Here is a 22143-nt window from a genome sequence, read left to right on the forward strand (position 1 = left end):
CGCATACACATATGCATTCATACATATAAACCGACATACACACATACATATACATGCTCAAGGACATACAATATTTAAACACACACATATATAAACACTGGCGTACACACAAACACACACACACACACACACAAATACATGTGATAAGCACACATACATCAACACATGCCTACACACATGTGTGTGTGTACACATACACACATGGTCCATGTTCGGGAATGGTCCTGTGAAGTGCCTCTTAGGTGTGGAGATGCTCTCTGTGGGGTGCTGAGGGTGCGACTGAGAGTTACACAAAGGATGGTATTGCTTCTCTGTGGAGGTGGGTGCGGTCACGGAGGCTGTTCTGATCCAGTGTGGGGTGTTGAGAAAAAACATTAGACTTTTGGGCACAGTCTCTGTCTATCTACTCTTTCTTTCTCTCCCCTCTCTCTCTCATTCTGTCTCTGATACGTTTTCTTTTTTGTCTTCTTTCTTTCTCTCTCTCTGCCATTTTCTCTCTTCTCTGTCTCGGATATTCTTGCTTTCTTTCTCTCTCCCTCACCCCTCTATCTCTCTCACACACCCCTCTATCTCTCTCACACACACACTGATACTCTTTCTTTCTCTCTTTCTCTCCCATCTCACTCTTTATTTGCTACTTTGTTTCTTTCTTTCTGCTTCCGTCTCTCTCTCTCTCTCTCTCTCTCTCTCTCTCTCACACTCTTTGTCCCTCTATCTCTCTTACCTTCTTCCAGTTTGTATTTCTCAATTTACCCAATTGATTTGTCAGACAGAAACAGATTGCTGGCCAAGGTTACACTGAGATTGATCAATACTCACCAGATAATGACACATGGGCATTCTGATCCAGGCTTGTAGATTATTTGTGCTTTGTGCCTTGTGTGTGTGAGTGTGTGTGTGTGTGTGTGTGTGTGTGTGTGTGTGTGTGTGTGTGTGTGTGTGTGTGTGTGTGTGTGTGTGTGAGTGAATAAGAGAGAGAGAGAGCATCAGTGTCTGTAAATGTTTTTTTTTATATATATATATATATATATATATATATATATATGGGCCATTCTACCGAATTGGTGCAAAGTCAGGTTGGAAATATTTTGAAAATTTGTATGTTTTATTCCCAAAACTTTGTCCATATATATATTGTACCATATCTAAAGTACACATATCTAGTAAATGAACCGTCAATTTTTATGTGTTGGAATGTTTTTCCTCCCCCAAAAATTGTCACTACCGAAACATAGTAATAAACTATAGGAAAAACGTATTATTATTAACCTGTTCAGATTGTGTTTCCTTCCCTTCTCTGAAGAGTATTTTCACAAATATTTCTTGAAGGTTTTCACAATGAAATCAATAAAAATGAAATTTTTACCAAATTTCAAAGTTCAATTTATACAAGTCATCAAAATCTAAGTGCAATATTTCTTTGTAAAATGCAAAATACTGATCATATTGATTCCAGAGTTGATGAGTGATGAAATTGAACATACATTAAATCAATCAGTATCATAACATTTTTGTTGATAACTCAATATACTTTATTTTTTACAAAACATCCAGTGTTTCGGTAGTGACTGCACTGTTTCGGTAGTGACCACAGTATTTTGTTTGCAAGGTTGTATCATATTTCCTCAACCTTATTGCTTAATCTTAACTCATACCATGCTTTAGGTTGGGAATATTAAAAACACAAATGTTTTGTGCTTTTGCTGTCTTTTCCTCCATGATTTTCTGACCTTCTTTTGCACCCTGTTGGATAAATCACTGATACATTTCAACTTTCCTTCTTCCTTTCGTTTCTTATTTATTTCTCTTTCCTTCCTTAAATATTCTTGGTGTTTCACTGGGTCATCCCTCACTCTTTGTCGGTATTCTCTCAGCCTCTCTGCTCCACTTTTTCCTTTTGGCATTTTGGTGCCTTATGATTCTTTCTCTCCTGAACAATTTCAGATAGAAATCAGCATTATCTACATCTTTACCATTTAGTCCACATAACACATTTATTTCAAAATGATGGGATTGAACTACTTACCATTCCATTTTGTCACTACCGAAACGATCATGTCACTACCGAAACTTTACCATATGTTTTGGTAGTGACTGTTTCGGTAGTGACTGTTTCGGTAGTGACAATTCTAGCTAAATTTGAGCATAAATAAATAATTCTAGCAAGCACATGGCTAGCAAACAAATCTTTGTAGAGGTGTACACACAAACAAACATAATACTTTGCATAAAACCCCAAAAAGTTTACTTAATTGAAGAAAAAAAGGTGTTCGGTAGTGACAATTCTTAAGGTTACACACTGATTTTCAGACTTTGGAACACATTTATATCAAAAGTTTGGGATCTAGCTACTTACCAATCAGCCATGAGGGACAGGGATGCAGTATCACTGCCTGGTTATAAATGCAGGGGTGTGGCTAAAAAACAGGCTCAGCCAATGGACTAAAACTCCTGTGTTTCGGTAGTGACATGAAAACTATGGACATGATTTTTTGAGTATAGTTTTTTTTTTTTTTTAATTAAACCCACAATAAATCTAAATCTTCCAAGTTCTGTTTAAACTTAATCGTAAAGGTCTTTGAAATTACATCATTGAAAAAAATTTAAAAAATCTAAAAAGTGTTATTTACAGACATTGAAATTTAGATGCCAGGGTTAGGGACAGCTACTTCCCAATAGAAAGTACCCTATAAATGATGATTTTGTATATATTTAGCCTTTCCCTATCTCAATTAATGTCTTGGGTTTAAATAGACCATAACATATTCTTAGTAAATATCTATGTCTGAATAGTTAATTGTTTTGTAAATAGTTTTTATTGTTGTGGGACCACACTTTGCACCAATTCGGTAGAATGGCCCATATATATATATATATATATATATATATATATATATATATATATATAAATTCCTCCCCTTAATTCCCGAGCAGTTTTGAGTTATTTTGAAAATTGCTTGAACTGACTCCTGCAGTCAAATTACATTGCAAAACACAGTGTTTGTGTGTGTGTGTCCAGAACGATACTTTATCCAGAAACAGTGTAGAGAGATCTGAACAGAACTCGTAATCACGGAGAATGAAGTAAAAAGCGTCAAAAGAAATGAAAGCAGTACACGAGTTTGTGTGTGTTTGTGTGTGTGTGTGAGTTTGAGAGAGAGAGAGAGAGCACTCTACATGTCAGTATGACATAAAAAGAGGTGATTAGCTCATTACAAGTCTAGCAGTTCATTTAAACTGCCTGCAGTTAACTGTGACCTGAAAATGAACAATAATATTCACACTACCCATTCCAAACCATGTAAATGTGAAGCGTGGTATGATCTCCATGCTGTTCCCATGATCTCCATGCTGTTCCCATGATCTCCATGCTGTTCCCATGCTGTCCTTCTGCTTCCCTCTTAGAGGAACTGGCAAGAGAGACAGCGTACCACTCCCATTCATTTCAATGGACCAATAACAGCGTACCACTCCCATTCATTTCAATGGACCAATAACAGCGTACCACTCCCATTCATTTCAATGGACCAATAACAGCATGATATTTCAGCCCAGGGAGTGTGAAATCTACATCTGGGTTAATTGTGCTCAGTTTTGGCAGCAAAACTATGAAGAGCCAATCGACTGGGCTGCAAACAACGCATGACCAACAACCACAGCAACCAAAACCCTACTCTGATTGGCCACACAGGCACATGACGAGACCAACCTATGGGACACATATCTCCTGGACAGCACTGGCACCAATACAACTGGTGTTTACTGACTGAAGCTCACCCTCCACATCCTGACCCCCCTGGCTTCACTGGGCTGTGTGGAGCACTTCCTTCAATTTTGCTAATTTCAGTCTGCAGAGAGGAGAGGCTAAGGCACTAAATCATGGAGGAGGACATCCATATTGAAACAGCTGCACAATTATTTATGATATGAAGATTAAATTAGTCAGTATTCTCCAGAACAACACTCTTCCTCTCCTCTTTCCCCTCTCCCTCTTATTGGTCTTTATGTGGAGTTTGTGGTTCTCCTATTAGTGAGGTGTTTGGGTTCTCCTATTAGTGAGGTGTGTGGGTTCTCCTTTAAGTGAGGTCTGTGTTTCGCCTATAAGTGAGGTCTGTGTGGGTTCTCCTGTAAATTAGGTAAATGACTCAAGTGTATTGATGAATCACATTCTGAAAAAGTAAAGCTGACGATTACAAGATATATTCAAGAGATTGTCAGTTGAATATTGGACATAAATGCTAAACTGACTAAATGCTAAAATATCCCGCAACACCCAGAGTCATATAGCATGGTTCCAAAAGACAACACTGTCCTTGCAGATGACTGTGACCACTAGTGTTTCTGTTAATGGGTCCCGTGAGAGCTGTTAGCAAGGTAATAGGCTTGTGATGGCACAACTGTTGTGCGCTGTCTGGGGTGAAGTAAAATGGCAGCTTGAAATACATTTAAAAGGTTTTTATGTGCCGTAAAGCTGTCCAGTGAAATTGGTTGTTCCGTGCCCGCGCTGTTAAGCCAAATGTATGTGGACTGGTGGTGTTGAGAGGGTCTGTAAATTTGCCAGTAGATGCACAGACACACACAGACACACACAGACACACACAGACACACACAGACACACACAGACACACACAGACACACAGACACACAGGCACAGGCCTCTGCCAGCTGAGGCTCCACTCAGACACAGCAGGGGCAACAGGTGTGCAGGAGAACTACAGAGGCTTAGTCACAGATAAACACACACACACCTACACACACACACGCATGCCAAGGCACAAACACCTGCATACATGCCGAAACATGCACACGCGCACACACACGCATGCCCAGGCACAGAAACCCACATACATGTCTAAACATATGCACACCACACACGAAACACACACACACATTATATATCCACACTGAACTGACCGACCTCCATACAGCAGATGAGTCAGTTATAATGGGCTGCATAACCATGGTGACGCTCCACCTACAGTGGTGGCATACTTCCTATGTTACCTGCTAACATGCCCCCCCCCCCCCCCCTCCTCCCAGACAGGGCAGCAGCGCTGGTGGGAGCAGGAGATCCCCGTGGAGGCCCCCATGAGAAAGGGGGAGCTCATCACCTACAACCTGACGGAGCTCATCCGCCCCGAGGCCTACGAGGTGCGCCTCACCCCCATCACACGCTTTGGGGAGGGAGACGCCGCCGTACGCATCGTCACCTACAGCGGTGAGTGCCAACCCACTCTCTGCTTACATTTCACAGATTATTCTCTTGTGAAGACGTGGCTTTTGCTTTGCTTCGTTTGGATTAGCGAGTTTGATTTTAATTTATTTGTTTTTGGTTTCATTTGTTTTTTTTACGTTTATGCTGTGTTCTTCTGTTTTGTTGTAAAGGTTTGTTTTGTTTCATTTAAATCATTTTGTCCCTAATGGTGGATATATTACTGATCGACACCATAACTCAGCTGTCAGGTGATGAAGAAGCTGGTTGTGTGACCTGCTGGGCATTAGAGGTGGTTACGGAGAGCGACACCTAGTGGAGGAATTTGAAGATGATGCGTTTATAAGATAAGATAATACGTTTATAATATATAAGATAATAAGAGTTTTTTAATGGCTTAGCAAATAATAAACAAATGACACAAACTGTGTCAGGGAAGAGCTAACTGGTAAATTCTTCCTGGGGATTTGACAATTTTTATCGGGTGGTAAAATAAACCATTTTTGAGATGTTACTCATGTAGTTGTCATTTATCCTTGTGCAACGATTCATAATGATTGGATGACAGGAAGTATTGTTTGCTATGCATTCATTTCACAAAGTTTTAAAACTTGATTTTCTGTAAAGATGATGATTCCTTTAACATTTTCATTAATTTCTCTGGATTGACTGCACCACATTTATCAAATGACGCCTTGTTTTAAAGATAATTAACTGTAGATTTAGAAAATCAACCAAACTAGATTTCTTCTTAGGTAGCTTTGCTGTAGTTCAACTTCTTCAGTGTTCTTCAGTTCTTTAGTGTGAAGTAATCACACTAGCACACTGGTAGCTTGCAAAGATATGTTTTCAAAGTAGCTTCCCTAACACTGCCCACACATACTCACACATCCTCTTTATCTCGCTCTCTCACACACACACTCTCACAAACACACACACACACACACACACACACACACACACACAAACACATGTGCACACATACACACACACACTCACACACACACGCACGCACACAACCACACAAGACACACACACACACACAAACACATGTGCACACACACACACACACACACACTCACTCACAGACACATATAAAAACACACAAACACACACACTCTCACTCACTCACAAACCCACATAGACACACACAGAAACACACACACACACACACACACACACACACACACACACACACACACACACACACACACACACACACACACACTCACTCAAGGTCACTTTGTGTCAGACTCTTGTTGCTGCCTGGCATAAAGCAGTGTCCAGCCCGTGGTTGGTCTCTCTGGCATAAAGCAGTGTCCAGCCCGTGGTTGGTCTCTCTGGCATAAAGCAGTGTCCAGCCCGTGGTTGGTCTCTCTGACATAAAGCAGTGTCCAGCCCGTGGTTGGTCTCTCTGGCATAAAGCAGTGTCCAGACCGTGGTTGGTCTCTGCCCTCACCCCTTCCTGAGATGCTATGGCGTGCCTTGGGTTTTCAGTGTCCTGACCAACCCTAGTCCCATAAGCGTAAGCCTTTACTGTGCCCATTCATGTAATGCCTTGTTGCCTTGTTGCAAAGAAACGCAATCATGAGGTCAAGGCAAACTCAAAATCCTTGCAGGTGTAGACAAAAGACATCTAGTGTTGGACACTTGTTTAAAAATGACAACAACCCTCACTTCTCTTCCTTGTCAGGCTTTTCCGTCCTATGTAATCCCTCTGGCACTTTGCTGTCAGTGCCTTTTTTTCACCTGTAAATTGCTTTGGATGAAAGCATTTGCCAAATGACAGAATGGAAAGGGAATGTTTGTGAATGTACGTGACAAGTGCTGTTTTTATTTCTTGAAATTAGAGTTTGGTCTGCGCCTTGCTGATGATTCAGCTGGCGGAGCATTGTTCTGGTTTAAAACCTGTCACGAAGGGAAAAGGTCATCCGCGCCTCCTTTCAAATGTCTCTTTCACGAAGTCAGCAACAGCATCAACGTCACTGTCACTTCTGCTTCAGACACACACCAACACACACCAAGGCTATATGTTTGGCTGGCATTTGTGAAGCAAAAAGAAAAGTCTATTTCTGACCATCCAGATAGTTTCGTTTAATTTCTGTGCTGTTTCCACACGCTAGACAGACTAAATGTCTAACTTCGGAGGTGGTTTTGTCCTTGAAAGAAGACTTCTGAAATGATATGGACGGCCTTCAGAGGTATGGTGATTCATCTCCCCCCCCCCCCCCGCTGAACCATAAGTGTACATCGCCTCCTCTGAAGATTCTGGCTGCTCTCATCTCAAAGAGCGATTGATAAGTATCTTTGAAATTTGTTGAAGTAGTTGCAAACAGTCAAGTGGGTTTTTGGTTGAAGAGGATTTCCATTTTTCTCTCTTCTTGCCCTTCAGTGACACACAGCTGAGTAGATCTCCATTTGACAAATAGATGCTGGAACTTTGAGTTTGAAAATATGTTCCATTCAGGAAAACCACATATTATGGCATCTGACTTTCAAAAGAATTAAGGGAAACAAAGCACATTTTTATGTGGTACAATTATAACAAATGTATTTATTCTCAACTCCTGAATTTATTTTGATGAAATTATGCCTGTGTGTTTTTACTTTCTCTCTCTCTCTCTCTCTTCCTCTCTCGCACTTTCTGTCTTTCTCTGTCTCTTTTTCTCCCTATGTCTATGTCTGTCTGTCTTTCTCTCTATGCATGTTTGTGTATGGTGTGAGTGTATTAGTGTGTGTGAATGTTTGTCTGTGGGTGTATTAGTGTGTGTGAATGTTTGTCTGTGTGTGTGTTTGTGAGTGTGTGCGTGCGTGCGTGCGTGCGTGCGTGTGTGTGTGTGTGTGTGTGTGAGTGTGCGTGTGTGTGTTTGTGTGTGTGTGTGTGTGTGTGTGCGTGTGCGGTGAGTGCGTGTGTGAGTGTGTGTCTGTGTGTGCTCACTGTGGCTATACTACTCTTAATGCCAGTGGGATCAGGTGGCTGAAGAGCGATTCCCTTGGCTAATACCCAGTCTACACATGTTTGCTTTGCAGGAATGATTTGTGATTAGTTGATTTAATCGAGTGGATTAAAATCAATTCTGCCGGGACCGGAGCGTTTCATAAATCAGCGGTGGCGGTAACTGAGTTCTGCGGCGCTACTCGCGCAGCACATCCATTCCGCCCGGACGCAGATCGACCATTAGGAGGCCCTCGCCGTGTTCCTGGCAGCACAGATTGGGTTTGCTCCATGGAGGAACGAACTGCACGCTAAGTGCCCATTCAAACAAACTGGCCTCGACCTGCCCTCATTTGCCAGGGATGGGCTCGTTCGGACTGAACATGTCCAAAAGCACTGAGGCTAGTGCCACAGTGAACATGCCCAAATGTAGTGAGGATATATGCACTGACTACGACGTAAAACCAAGATATGTCTTGAAATGCATTTTGTGCTTCATTACATAAAAAGACAAAAAACATCCGTATAAATTAATTAACCGTTTATTTTGAATCCCTCGTGAATACAAATCTATGAGCAACATATAGCCTAGAGCCATCATTATTTTGGATTCTTTTTTTAACTTGTAGTATTTCCTCTTGATCCTCTTGGTATTACTTCTAATAATGATCACTTGCGCTCCAATCTGAGTCATGCCCATCATACTCATCTCACATATGCTCAAACCTGCATGAAGGAGAATAATCAATGGCAGAAACATGCATTCAGCCCCTAAAGGTATATGTAGGCAGGTTTCTCTTAGGGGAACTCTTAAAAGTAAACAAAAGTAAACAACTTTAGTAAGTAGACCTTTCGAGTCTCCGTAAAATGCTGAGTGAGACCATTATGCAGCCATGAACATGCCCACGTGCTGTGAAGATGGTGTTGAACCTGGAGGCCTGTTTTACATGATATTATGTATGGTGATATTATCCATTAACCGAACATTCTCATTGCATCAATCTCATTGCTAAATAAATTAACTGAACCTTTAAAGAGAGCAGATTGTGGACAGCTGCTGTGAGCACACAGTAGATCAAATCGATTTTAGAGTGAGGTGTTTTTGCTTTAAGGCTTCTTAATTGGGGTGTGGATATAGCAGAAGCTTATCGTGAACACTCGAACTAGACGTTTGCATGTTTGTTCTTTGAAAGTTGTGCCTCATTGGAAATACAATCAGTTCTTAGCGTGGTTTGTTTTTACCAGCCAGCTCTCTGACTGTGTTAATGGACCTGCTAATCATCAGGGGATTACAACCACACCACTATTCCCACCACGCTACCACACCACTATTACCACTACTACCACTACTACCACCGCACTACTACCAACACCACCACTACTACCACCACACCACTACTACCACCAGACCACTACACCACCACCACCACACCACTACCACACCACTACCACCACTACCACAGCACCACTACCACCAACCCCAACCACCACCACCACCACCACCACTACTACCACTACCACCACTACCACCACACCACCACTACCACCACTACCACTACCACTACCACCACCACCACACTACCACACCACTACCACCACACTACCACTACCACCACACCACCACTACCACCACACCACCACTACCACCACACCACCACTACCACTACTACCACTACTACCACCACACCACTACTACCACACCACTACCACCACACCACTCCCACTACCACCACACTACCACCACACCACTCCCACTACCACCACACTACCACACCACTACTACACCACTACCACCACTACCACCACACTACCACCACACCACTCCCACTACCACCACACTACCACACCACTACTACACCACTACCACACCACTACACCACTACCACCACACCACTACTACCACCACACCACTACTACCACCACTACCACTACCACACCACTACTACCACCACACTACCACACCACTACCACCACACTACCAACACTACCACACCACCGCTACCTTTACACCACTACTACCACACCACTACTACCACCACTACCACCACACCACTACCACCACACCACCACTACCACCACACCACATCACCACTACCACCACACCACTACTACCACCACTACCACCACACTACCACACCACCACCACTACCACCAAACCACTGCCACTACACCACTTATCAGAAATTGTGTCACAGAACCACCATAGGTTCAGGGTCCTTTTCAGCACTATTAAAAAACGTTCCTAACCCTCTGCTGGTTTTATGACTACCTCCTCACTCTCCAGTGATGAATCTTTAAACTCTGAAAAAAATAACAAAATCAGGTCATCAATACCAGCAGCAGCCACCGGCTCTCGTACTATGTTTAATGTTTCTGCTATTCTGAATCATTTTAATGAGCTGTCACTTCCCTGCCTCACTGACGTCATGTCTCATATGAAACCCACGACTTGCCCTACAGATTTGATTTCATCTCGCCTTTTAAAGGAGGGGTTTCATGTTGTGGGTAGTAGTGTGCTCTACATCATTAATAAATAATCATTAATAAATCATTGATCTCAGGAGTTGTAAATTGGCACTAGTGCAGCCTTTGCTTAAAAATCCTGAACTGGATCCTGATTCCCCTCCAATTGTACACTTACCTCTAAGCTCCCATTTCTATGGAAAAATACTCGAAAAGGCGGTTTCTAATCAATTTGAATGAGAATGGGATTCTTGACATGTATCAATAAATCATGCAGTGCACAGCACTGAGTCTGCCTTCTTGAAAGTTACAAATGGCTTGCTGCTCACAGCTAAGGGCTGTTCAGTTCTGGTTCTCCTACATCTGACTCCCACCTGCGACAAAGTGGACCATGCAGTGTTGCTTAAGTGGTTGGGGCATTGTGTTGGGGTAAAGGGTGGTTGGGGCATTGTGTTGGGGTAAAGGGTGGTTGGGGCATTGTGTTGGGGTAAAGGGAAACGCACAGACAGATAAGTTCGGTTGCTAGTGCTCCATCACCAGCTGAGAGCAATCGCTTAAGTTAAGATTTCCTATCCAAAAAAGATTGTGAGAAGGTGGTCCATGCTTTTATATCTTCCACACTGAACTGATGCAATGCACTTTACTCAGGGACAAGCCAACACTTCAACATCACTTCATAGGTTACGGGTGGTCCAAAAAGCAACAGCTAGACTTTTAACTAAGACCGAGATGTTTGACCACATGACACCAGTTTTAGCAGACATACATTGGCTACCAGTAAGGTCCAGAGTTGATTTTAAGATCTTTATTTTTTTTTTAAGGCTGTGAATGGACTAGCTCCTGACTACATTTCCAATCTCCTGACCCCTTACACTCCATCAAAGGCTTTAAGGTCCTACAATTATACTCCTTTATACTCTGGCTTTCCCTGGGTTTTACCTTGGTGATGCATTCTATTAGCTGCACTTTGCCCAGTCTGAGGTCAGGCTTTTATGTGTGCTGGCTTTTATCAGTCTGAGGTTTACTCTGTTTTTTTTGGTCTAGTTCACTTTTAATTAGTTATATTTGTTTTGTTGTGTTTTTATTGTTTTGGTGATTTTATTCTGTTCTTTTATCAATTAGTTTTATTATTATTCTCATTCTCTTTTTCACTTTTGGATTTTGCTTGCTAATGTTTATTTGTATTTGTCTTAAGCATTTTCTGTCTACTTATATACATGAGCTTCTGCTCATCTCTCTCCCTCTCTCTCTCTCTCTCTCTCTCTCTCTCTCTCGCTCTCTTATTCTTTCACTTTCATTGCTTTTATATGTCCTATTTTAGGAGTTTTATATGTTTTTAGTAGTGCTGTCAGTTTAACGCGTTATTAACGGCGTTAACGCAAACCCATTTTAACGCCGTACATTTTTTTATCGCGAGATTAACGCGATTTTTTTATTTTTTATTTTTTTTATTTTTTTAGATTAACATTCTTTTTGGCCTCGCAAACTGTGTAGTAGGCTAACGTTACGGTTTGAGTGAATGGTGAGCGCGATACGGCGAAATGGATGATAAAAAGCTTCTGAATGGAAAGTTTACTTTTAAAAGTTGTGTTGTGCAAAAAAAGCGAGCTTCACTGTTGTCTGAAAATGTCAACAGGCAGCTGGCTGAAAGCAAAGAAGTAGTAGGCTTACCTTTTATTGGTAACCTAACTGTTACGGTTCAATGTTTCTGAAATAAGAGGCCTGACTGCTATGTTCCCAGCAAACTTGAAAAAAAGAAAATATTAAGTTTAACTGCACTATAGAGTCCTTGTTTACCTGAAATGTGCACTTTATAATTATATTTTGTACCGCCCTGTTCGGCAATGTTGGTTTTCAATCAAATAAAACATTTGCATAAAGCAAGCCAATCAACTTTTCCATGTTGATAAGGGCATTAAAGTAAAAATAAAATGATGGAAAAAAATAAATAAACGAAGGGACATTTAGAATAGATAAAAACTTGCGATTAATCGCAATTCATTTTGAGTTAACTATGACATAAATGTGATTAATCGCGATTAAATATTTTAATCGTTTGACAGCACTAGTTTTTAGTCCTTTTAATCTCTTATTCTATTCTTCTTTTTTTGTTGATTATTATTGTAATGTTGTTAACCTTGACTAGAGAGTGCTTTGTAAATTAATTCATTATTGTGATGACTTTTCTCCTTCTCTTTCAGCGCCCATAAATCCACATTTACGTAAGTATTTATCCTATTACCTATCCTGTTATTCTGTGAATGTGTGTGTGTGTGAGCATGAAAACCTGTGTGTGTGTGCATGTGTATATGTATTCAGTGTGTGTGTGTATGTGTGAGCGTGAACACCTACGTATGTGTGTGTGTTCGTGTGAGTGTGACCATCTGTGTATGTGTGAGTGTGTGTGAGGGTGTGTATATCTATGTTTGGGTGTGTGTGTTTGCTTGGCATGTGTCTGTGTATGTTTGGGTGTACATACCCATGTGAGTGTGTGCGTGTGTGTCTGTTTGAGTGTGTGTGTGTATGTCTGGCATGTGTCTGTGTTGTGTGCAAATACATGCATGTGCCTGTGCATGTAAACACAAATGTGTGTGCTTGTGCTTGAGCATGCATGTTTTTGTGTGTCTGCCTGAATATCACAGTGTGTGTGTGCGTGTGTGTGTGTGTGTGTGTGCGTGTGTGTGTGTGTGTATGTGTGCGTATGAGTGTGTGTGTGTGTGTGTGTGTTTGTGTGTCTGGATCCAGTTGATCACAGACTCACACACTCCATCTGTCCTTAACTGCTCATCACTATGCTATCCCGCTCTCTCCCATCGCTTGTCTTGTTGTCTTATCAGTCTTAGCAAGGTTCTATACACAGCTCTGCGAAGCTCCCTCTCCAAAGCTGCAGAATTAGCCTCTGTACCGGGAGGCTGGACTCTCATTTAAATCCAGCCTGGTAGGAGGAGAGGGGGGGGGTCACCCCTGCCTCTGACCCCGTGTGTGTGCTGCCTCTCCTGGTATCCCTTCGCTAAAACCCCACCATCTCCCGCCCTCTCAAGGTTGCCCCTGTGAAGAGCTCCCAGCTACGGTTTAATCAAATCAATGAATATTTATCACCCCTTGTCTGCGTCCTGAATTTCAATGTCTCTTTAAACAAAGTCTTTGAGGACATCTGACAAGGTTTGGTTTGCGTGTTTTTTTGTTAATTGGCGTCTTTTTTTGGCTCTGGTCAGCAGAAAAAGTCATTGTCGAGGAGGCTCAGGAGGACGCGAGCACTGGGTTTTTGGCCGAGACATCAAAAACAAGGGCAAAACAAGCGGGCAGAGTCAAGCATGTTTTTTTTACATAATCTCCTCATTAAAATCCGGTGTCTCAAATATGTGCCGGCGCTAGAGCGTCTAATTATGTGATTTCCACAGCTGGAGACTCAAACACAGAGCTCTCGTCGTCTCCGCGTGGCCTGCGTGGCTTAACGGGAACTCAGTCACGGCATTGGGACGGCTGCTCTGAGGATGAGCGGGCCTGATGGGATCAGGGTCCGTGTACTTTTTGGTATTCCAAGTTTCCTTTTAGAAACAAACAAAAATAAATAAATAACACAAAACATGTAATTTACCTTTGTGTCACTGGAAAATTGGAAAAAACTTGTGTTATTTAATTTCATTAATGTCATATGTCAGAAAAAACTAGAAGCATACCACTGATTTTAATGTAAAGAATTGGTAGCAGTTGAGTGATAATGGTGAACATTCTGATCGTAGTTCAGGTATACTTGGTAAATATCGCTGGTTAGCTTGTACAATCAAACATTTATATAGGTCAACCAGTATTCTAAAATCTTGATTGAATACACCACCACCACCAACACCACTACCACCACACCACTGCTAATCACTACTACCACCTCACTACTACCAACACCACCACTACACCACTACTACCACCAATCCACTACACCACTACTACCACCAGACCACTACTACCACCACACAACATTGCTACCACCACACCACTACCACCACTACCACACTACCAACACTACCACACCACTACTAGTTGATGATATATTTGCGCTATTTCCAGTAGCTACTTCCGGTTTCAGAGAATGAAAAATTGTTCGCTGTTTTACATTTTTCGAGTTGTTGCACTTTCAGTATTTGAGTCATAAATGAAGAACGAAAATTCTTCTATAAGTTTCTATATGCTATTTCTGACAACAGAATGAAAACCGGTTTAAGAGTGAAAATCAATTTTTTTTAATGTTTTTTTTTTCTTTATTAATTGAAACGTCAAATACCAAAAAGTACAAGGACCAATGAGTCACACTGCATTAACGTCGTCCTCTCATGCATTGCCAAAATCTTCAAAAACATGGTTTGGTTTGTCTTGTTGGAAAAGTCCATAGTCATTTGCACGTTGTCTGCTGACATGACAGTGAAGGGACCAAACTGAATCCCGATATCTGTCTATACTCTCTCCATGCTCTGGCTGTATGCTGGATAGACGTCTGTCACACACAGAAGCACAGTTGTGTGTGCAGCACGCTGAGATTTACATCCTGAAATAATGTCTGTACTGTGGTGAGAGCTGACCAGAGACCCCCCCCCCAATGACATAAAAATTGGCAGTCTGGCTGTTAGTCGTCCCTAAAGCTGTGAAGTACAGTGCAGCATCTCCCACAGTGTGCAGCTTTAAACCCTGACATGCTTTTACACACAGGTTTGTTTACGTTTTGTTTCCAGTTGCAGTTTGTTTACAGGTGTGTTTACATTTCTAAGCCCACGTTTACGTTAGGCTGTGACGCACAGGCCATGGTTTAAACCCTCAGGAGTGCCTCCTGAAGCTGTCTCTCTCACCCAGAGCCTGTGCCTCCTGAAGCTGTCTCTCTCTCTCTCTCTCTCTCTCTGTCTGTCTGTCTGTGGGGCTTACCCAGAGCCTGCTAGTCTGCAGAGAGAGGGGATTTAGCCTTTCAGAGCCTTTGACGTGAAGCATGTTGCACTGGGACTTAAGCATTTAATCCTATTGAATGTTTTTTTTTTTCCATCTAAACTAAAATAATGGGAAGTGTGTAATGTTTTTTTAATTAAACTTGTATTTCCTTGTTCTATTTCGTTTCTCCTGACCGCCAGAGGCGGTGCTTACAGCACTGGATTTCCATCGCACGTACGTGCAGGTCGAGTGTTAATACCAACAAAGTCACCTGTGACCTGGGTGACGTCGTCAATGTGCGCTTGCACAAAAGGCTGTCTAACCCAGCAAGCGACCTCTTGCATCTTCTCGCGAAAGCAGGTCGACATTCGTGATTTGAGGAAGACGCTAGTAGTTTCGTTACCCATTGTGGTCGGGGCAGTGGATATTCACCCTCCGAGAAACTGCGTTATTCGAAGTTGTTTTTGTTCGCATCAAAGCGGGTAAGCTAACTGGTTGTTTCTTACTTGAAGTGTAGCCTGGACCGGAGCGGCCCCGCTCACTCGGCACAGGTGGAAATAACCCAGCTGAACGGTGTTCTCGCCGGTTTTCTCTGGATATAGTGTCCTTAGTATCTTCAGTTAGACAGCTACCCGGCAGGCTACGGCCATATTAGACGAACGTTGATGGACAGAGCTGGACTTAGCTTAACAGCTAAGTCTACAGCACCGGAGTCGTAAGGTAGGTAAACTTGTTATTGTAAGTTTGTTTGTGACAGCCGCTGTGGAGTGTGCTCGCTCCACTGCCGCAGTAGCCTGGTTTGACACGGCTTTTCATTTCGGAGTGTGTCTCGCTCTATGATTAAAGTAAGACTCTGTTACGGATTTTGTTTTGGTTTAAATTAGCGGTGGTTAGAAGCCACCGTTGGATAGCACGGAGCTTGAGGATACTCGCTCTGTAGCCCGGTTTAATATATTTTGTTTTCATTCGGAGTGTGTCTCGCTCTATGATTAAAGTAGGACTCTGTTACGGGTTTTGTTTTGTTTAAATTAGCGGTGGTTGGAAGCCACCGTTGGATGGCACGGAGCTTGAGGGTACTCGATCTGTAGCCTGGTTTAATAGATTCTGTTTTCATTCGGAGTGTGTCTCGCTCTGTTACTAGATTAAGATTCTGTTACGGATCTTTTTGTTTAAGTTAGCGGCGGTGGGGAACCACCGTCGGATTATACGGAGCCTGAGTGTACTCACTCTTGTAGCCTGGTCTAATATATTTTGTTTGTCATTTCGGAGTGTGTCTCGCTCTGTGAAGAAGTTAAGACTCCTTATGAGTCTGTTGGCTTAAAGATAGCATCGGTTGGGAAGAGACGACCGTCTGTTCACACCGGACCTGAGTGTACCCGCTCTCAGTCTCATTGCTAGAGCAGAGCAGGGGTGTACACGCCCTCACGTGCCTGCTAGCCCGCTAGCCTTTGAAGGCAGCCCCATCGGGCTTATACTAGTCTGGCTAAGTGCTTCTCGCTGGAAGCCAGAACTGACAGTACAGGGCAAGATGTTAACCATCTGTGCTAGCTGCCGGGCCCCTCTCGAGCCAGAGGATGGCCATATGGAGTGCCCCGCCTGTCTGGGCGTTGAGCATCTGAGACAGGGGCTAACGGAGTTTGCCTGCATGAGCTGTAACTGCCTAAGCCTGACAGCTCGGGCAGCTAGATTAGTGGAGGTGGAGACGGGCACTGCACAGCCCCATGAAGGGGCACACGAGAGAGTGCTACGGCCGACTAAGCGCCGTAGTACTGCACGGCAGACCACCGTTAAGGCAAAGAGGAAGAAGAGTGGACTGGCACAGAAGGTGGACTCGGTGACCACAGAGTTGGAAAGTATTAAGGCGCTGTTGGCCAACTTGCAGCCTCCAACACACACAGGGCAGGGTGGTAGCGTACACGCTCGAACCCCACCAGCCGATCAGGCGGAGCGGTCACCACCGACGCTGTCACCAGTAGGGAGTGCCCAGGAGCTAGATACACTCTCCACAAGGGCGTCAGAGAGTTTGGACATGGGACAGGGAGACGAGGCAGAGTCGTACGAGTCAGCCCCCCACGACTCTCAGACCAGCTCCCAGGATACAGCCCGGGGTACAGGGGTGGAGCCAGAGGCTAGCCAGCTTTCTATTAAGTCCACCCTGAAGGCAGCGTTGGCGCGTTTGGGGCTGGACCCGGTCCCTATGGCGGTGCCCCCCCAGAATGCGTTTTTTAGAACCGCGGTACAGCAGACTGCCTTTGCGGTCCCACCCTCAGCTCCGTACATTGAGGAGCTGCAGAGGTGCTGGGCAGACCCCAGACAATTTTCCCACCTCCCCACCAACTGCAGGGTCCTGTCGGCCATGCAGGGGGCGTCCACCTATGGGCTGGAAAGGATGCCTAATGTGGAGCCGTCGGTGGCAGCCTTAATACTGTCCCCCGATGAGGTGCTTAGGCCCCATGCTCGCTGCCCCCGCCCACAATGCTGGCTGACAGACGACCTCATTGTGAGGTGTTATGATGCAGCCGCTCGTACGGCGCGCATAGGGAATTCAATGTCCCACTTAATGCTGGCTCTCACCCAGACACTGCAGGGCACAGGGGATGCGTCGGCGTCCCAGGGGTTGTGTGACTCCTCGCTACAGGCGTTTGCCTTTATGTCGAGAGAGCTCGGTAGGCTAATGTCATATTTGACTTTAGCTCGCCGCCAGATATGGGTGGCCCAATCCCCCCTAGCCGAGCCAGGCAGGAGGGCACTACGTTCTCTCCCGGTGGTCCCCGGGGAGTTGTTTGGTCAGGCTGCACAGCAGGCCCTGGAGCGCAGTGTGCAGGTCATACAGGCCAGGCAGCAGTTTGCGAGCCTTCGTCGGGGGAGCCAGACTAGACGCGGGCCCCCACCACTAAGAGCTGAGGCGCCCGCACAGTGGCCAGTCAGCCAGCCGCGGACACGGCAGTCAGAGAGGTTTCGCCAGCCAGACAGATCTCGCCCACCCCCCGCCACCCGCACACTTCGCCCTACACAGGGCGCCCAAGCCACGGCCCGTTACCCCTCTAGGGACTGGAGGGGGAGAGGGCGCAGGCAGTGACAGCAGTACACCGGCGGTCGGCCGCTTCTCCAGCCAACATCTCAGGCGCTGGGAAGCGGTGACATCGGACCCCTGGGTACTGGCAACCCTGTCTCAGGGTTACAGTATCCAATTTCAAGGCCGACCGCCAAAGTTCTGTGGGGTCAAGACCACCACCGTCACCAACCCGGGGAAGGCCCTAGCCCTACGTCAGGAGATCGGCGCTCTCCCAAAAGAGGCCATCGAACAGCTCGACGCGCCTACACACGAAGGTGGGTTCTACTCCACCTATTTCATAGTTCCAAAGAAGGATGGCGGGCTCCGCCCCATTCTAGATCTCAGGCACTTAAATTCTCATCTCAAGACACTGAGGTTTCATATGCTGCGCACCAAGGAGGTTCTGCACAGCATTCGGAAGAACGATTGGTTCACGACCATCGACTTGAAGGACGCTTACTTCCACGTCCCAATCGCACCACACCACAGACAATTCCTCAGGTTCGCCTTCGAGGGTCGGGCGTACCAATTTCGGGTACTACCGTTTGGAATAGCTCTGGCACCCCGGGTGTTCATCAGGTGCGTTGCAGCTGCTCTGGCTCCTCTGCAGGCCCAGGGAATGCGCATTTTGCCCTACCTGGATGACTGGCTTATCTGCTCCCAGTCGGAGGTACAGGCCCGCAGCGATGTTGCCGCGTTGATGGCCCGTCAGCAGACTGGGTTCTTGGGCATGGCCATCGATTCGCAGGCGATGAGGGCTGTCCCCTCTCAACAGCGGGTCGACGGAATCCAGCAGCTCGTGGCACGCTTCAGAGGACACAGGGCTCTGACCCTGAGATCCTTCCAACGCCTACTGGGGATGCTAACATCAGCTGCATCCCTGATCCCACTAGGCCTCCTGGCGCTGAGGCCTTTCCAAATCTGGCTAAACAGCCTGGGCCTCCATCACGTGCGGCACAGACACAGACTGGTGAGGGTTACCACCAGCTGCAGGAGGTTCCTCCATCCTTGGAGGAGGAGGAAGTACCTGACCCAGGGAGTTCCGTTGGGCGCTATTCCTTCCCGGAGGGAAGTGGTGACCACGGACGCGTCCCAGATGGGGTGGGGCGCCGTGTGGCAGCGTCAGACGGCCAGAGGTCGCTGGAGCCCCCAGCAGAAGCGGCAGCACATAAATGTGCTAGAGCTTCGGGCGGTGCTGCTGGCTCTAAGGCACTTCCTCCCTGCGCTAGTAGGGAGGCACGTGCTGGTCAGGTCGGACAATATGTCAGCGGTGTATTATATCAACCACCAGGGAGGCACCAGATCGCTGCAGTGCTTAGGGGTCGCCCAGCAGCTCTTGCAGGAGACCCATCAGCACCTATTGAGCCTGAGGGCTGTGTATTTGCCCGGCACTTACAACAGAGCCGCAGATCTCCTGTCCCGGGGGAGCCCCGACCCAGGGGAATGGAGACTCCATCCAGATGTGGTACAGGCGGTATGGGGTCGATATGGCAGGGCAGAGGTGGACCTATTCGCCTCTCAAAAATCGACTCAGTGTTCCCTCTGGTTCAGCCTCTCGGAGCCAGGCCCGCTAGGCCGGGACGCACTGGCGCATACATGGCCGAGACGGCAGCTATACGCTTTTCCTCCTCTGCCACTAATTTGGCCCACCTTGCACAGGTTGGAAACAGAGGAGCACGAGCTGCTACTAATCGCTCCCCGGTGGCCGGGGAGGGTATGGTTCCCCAGGTTGCTCCAGCTGTTGCACGGGAGACCCTGGTGCCTCCCAGTGAGGAGGGATCTACTATCGCAGCTGGGCGGCCAGATCTGGCATCCAGATCCGTCTCGGCTACAGCTCTGGGTCTGGCCCCTGAGGGGCCGGACCCACTGCTAGGACTTTGTGAGCAGGCGGTGGTATTCACCATTAACAGCTCGCGGGCACCCTCCACCAATGCCCTCTATGCGAACAGGTGGAAGATATTCACGGAATGGTGCCAGGCACGGGGACAGGAGCCAGCACACTGCCCCCTGCCAGCGGTACTACAGTTCTTGCAGTCACTTCTGGATCGGGGACTCACGCCCTCCACCATAAGGGTGTATGCTGCTGCCATCTCCGCAGGGCACGTTCGGATAGAAGGCAGAACTTTCGGGTCCCATACCCTGGTGACTCGGTTCCTCAAGGGGGCTCTTCGACTAAGACCCCCACAGCGGAGGCAGGTGCCCCAGTGGGATCTCCTCCTGGTGCTACGAGCACTCTGTGCAGCCCCGTTTGAGCCTTTACAGACGACGGAGCTCAGCTGGCTTTCAATGAAGACCGCTTTTCTTCTAGCCATTACGTCAACAAAGCGAGTAGGGGAGTTACACGCCTTGTCAGTAGGCACGGATTGCCTGCAGTGGCATCCTGAAGGCAAGGGGGTCACCCTGTGGCCGAACCCCGCCTTCCTCCCAAAGACCCTTCCCTCCACATTTTCCAACCAGCCCCTCAGCCTGGCAGCTTTCGAGTCCACCCTGGCGGAAGAACAGGGCCTGAGCGCAGAACGGTTGTGTCCAGTGCGCACCCTAAGGACTTACGTCGCAAGAACGGCAGCTTGCCGTCAGTCAGACGCATTGTTTGTCTGCCACACAGGGCCAAGAAGGGGTCAAGCATTATCCAGACAGAGGCTCTCTAAATGGATTGCAGAGACGATCCAACAGGCCTACAGGCACAGTGGCTCCCCAGCCCCTCAGCAGGTCCGAGCCCACTCCACGAGGAGTGTGGCGGCTTCATGGGCATCTTTGAGGGGGGTTCCCCTTAGTGACATCTGCAGGGCAGCCTCCTGGGCATCAGGCTGCACTTTTACTAGGTTTTACAGGGTGAATGTGGTATCCCATAACCCGGTCGCGGCAGCGATACTCCCTACGCCGTTACGGCGTCTCTAGAAGCGGGTAGGCACTCCTCATGACTTTGTTGGTATTAGTCATCCAGTGCTGTAAGCACCGCCTCTGGCGGTCAGGAGAAACGAAATAGAACGAAGGTTACGTATGTAACCACGGTTCTATGAGTTTCGGATGACCGCCAGACCTTGGCAGTCACTCGGAGTTTGCACGAGAAGATTGTCAAGAGGTCGCTTGCTGGGTTAGACTGCCTTTTGTGCTAGCGCACATTGACGACGTCACCCAGGTCACAGGTGACTTTGTTGGTATTAACACTCGACCTGCACGTACGTGCGATGGAAATCCAGTGCTGTAAGCACCGCCTCTGGCGGTCATCCGAAACTCATAGAACCGTGGTTACATACGTAACCTTCGTTTTGCAGACCACACAGCTTTATGTACAACTGAAGCTTTTCAGATGCTACTTAAGTGTTGTCTGCCTGGAACTTGGCATTAATATTTGTTTTATTTTCTTTAATGTTTTAATACTTCTTTTAGCCAAGTCTAACTCCAAAGGGAGATTCAGAATATCAGTAGAACCTTGGTTAGGAAAGATTCAAATGGCATTGCCTCCATTCCCCCCTTATTCACACGTCCAGATAAGCTTTGTGTTTCTGGGAGGAGGCTTGGTTTTTTCATCTATCTACTCTGTGCAACTACAGCTGGGCCCAGTAA

The 22143-nt window shown here is 46.0% G+C and overlaps 1 protein-coding gene across 5 annotated transcripts in view; it reads left to right on the forward strand.

The window, feature by feature from the left end:
- The window catches only part of LOC105909561 (MAM domain-containing glycosylphosphatidylinositol anchor protein 2-like), a 219706-nt gene that overhangs the window by 171942 nt on the left and 25621 nt on the right, over positions 1 to 22143 (forward strand). For all 5 annotated transcript variants that reach the window (XM_031581962.2, XM_031581965.2, XM_042709933.1 and 2 more), the window contains exons 11-12: positions 5041 to 5218; positions 12812 to 12832. In XM_031581962.2, the coding sequence (XP_031437822.1) occupies positions 5041 to 5218; positions 12812 to 12832 (199 nt within the window). The remainder of the gene's footprint in view (positions 1 to 5040; positions 5219 to 12811; positions 12833 to 22143) is intronic.

This window comes from Clupea harengus, chromosome 15 (genome assembly GCF_900700415.2).
Source record: "Clupea harengus chromosome 15, Ch_v2.0.2, whole genome shotgun sequence".
NCBI lineage: Eukaryota > Metazoa > Chordata > Actinopteri > Clupeiformes > Clupeidae > Clupea > Clupea harengus.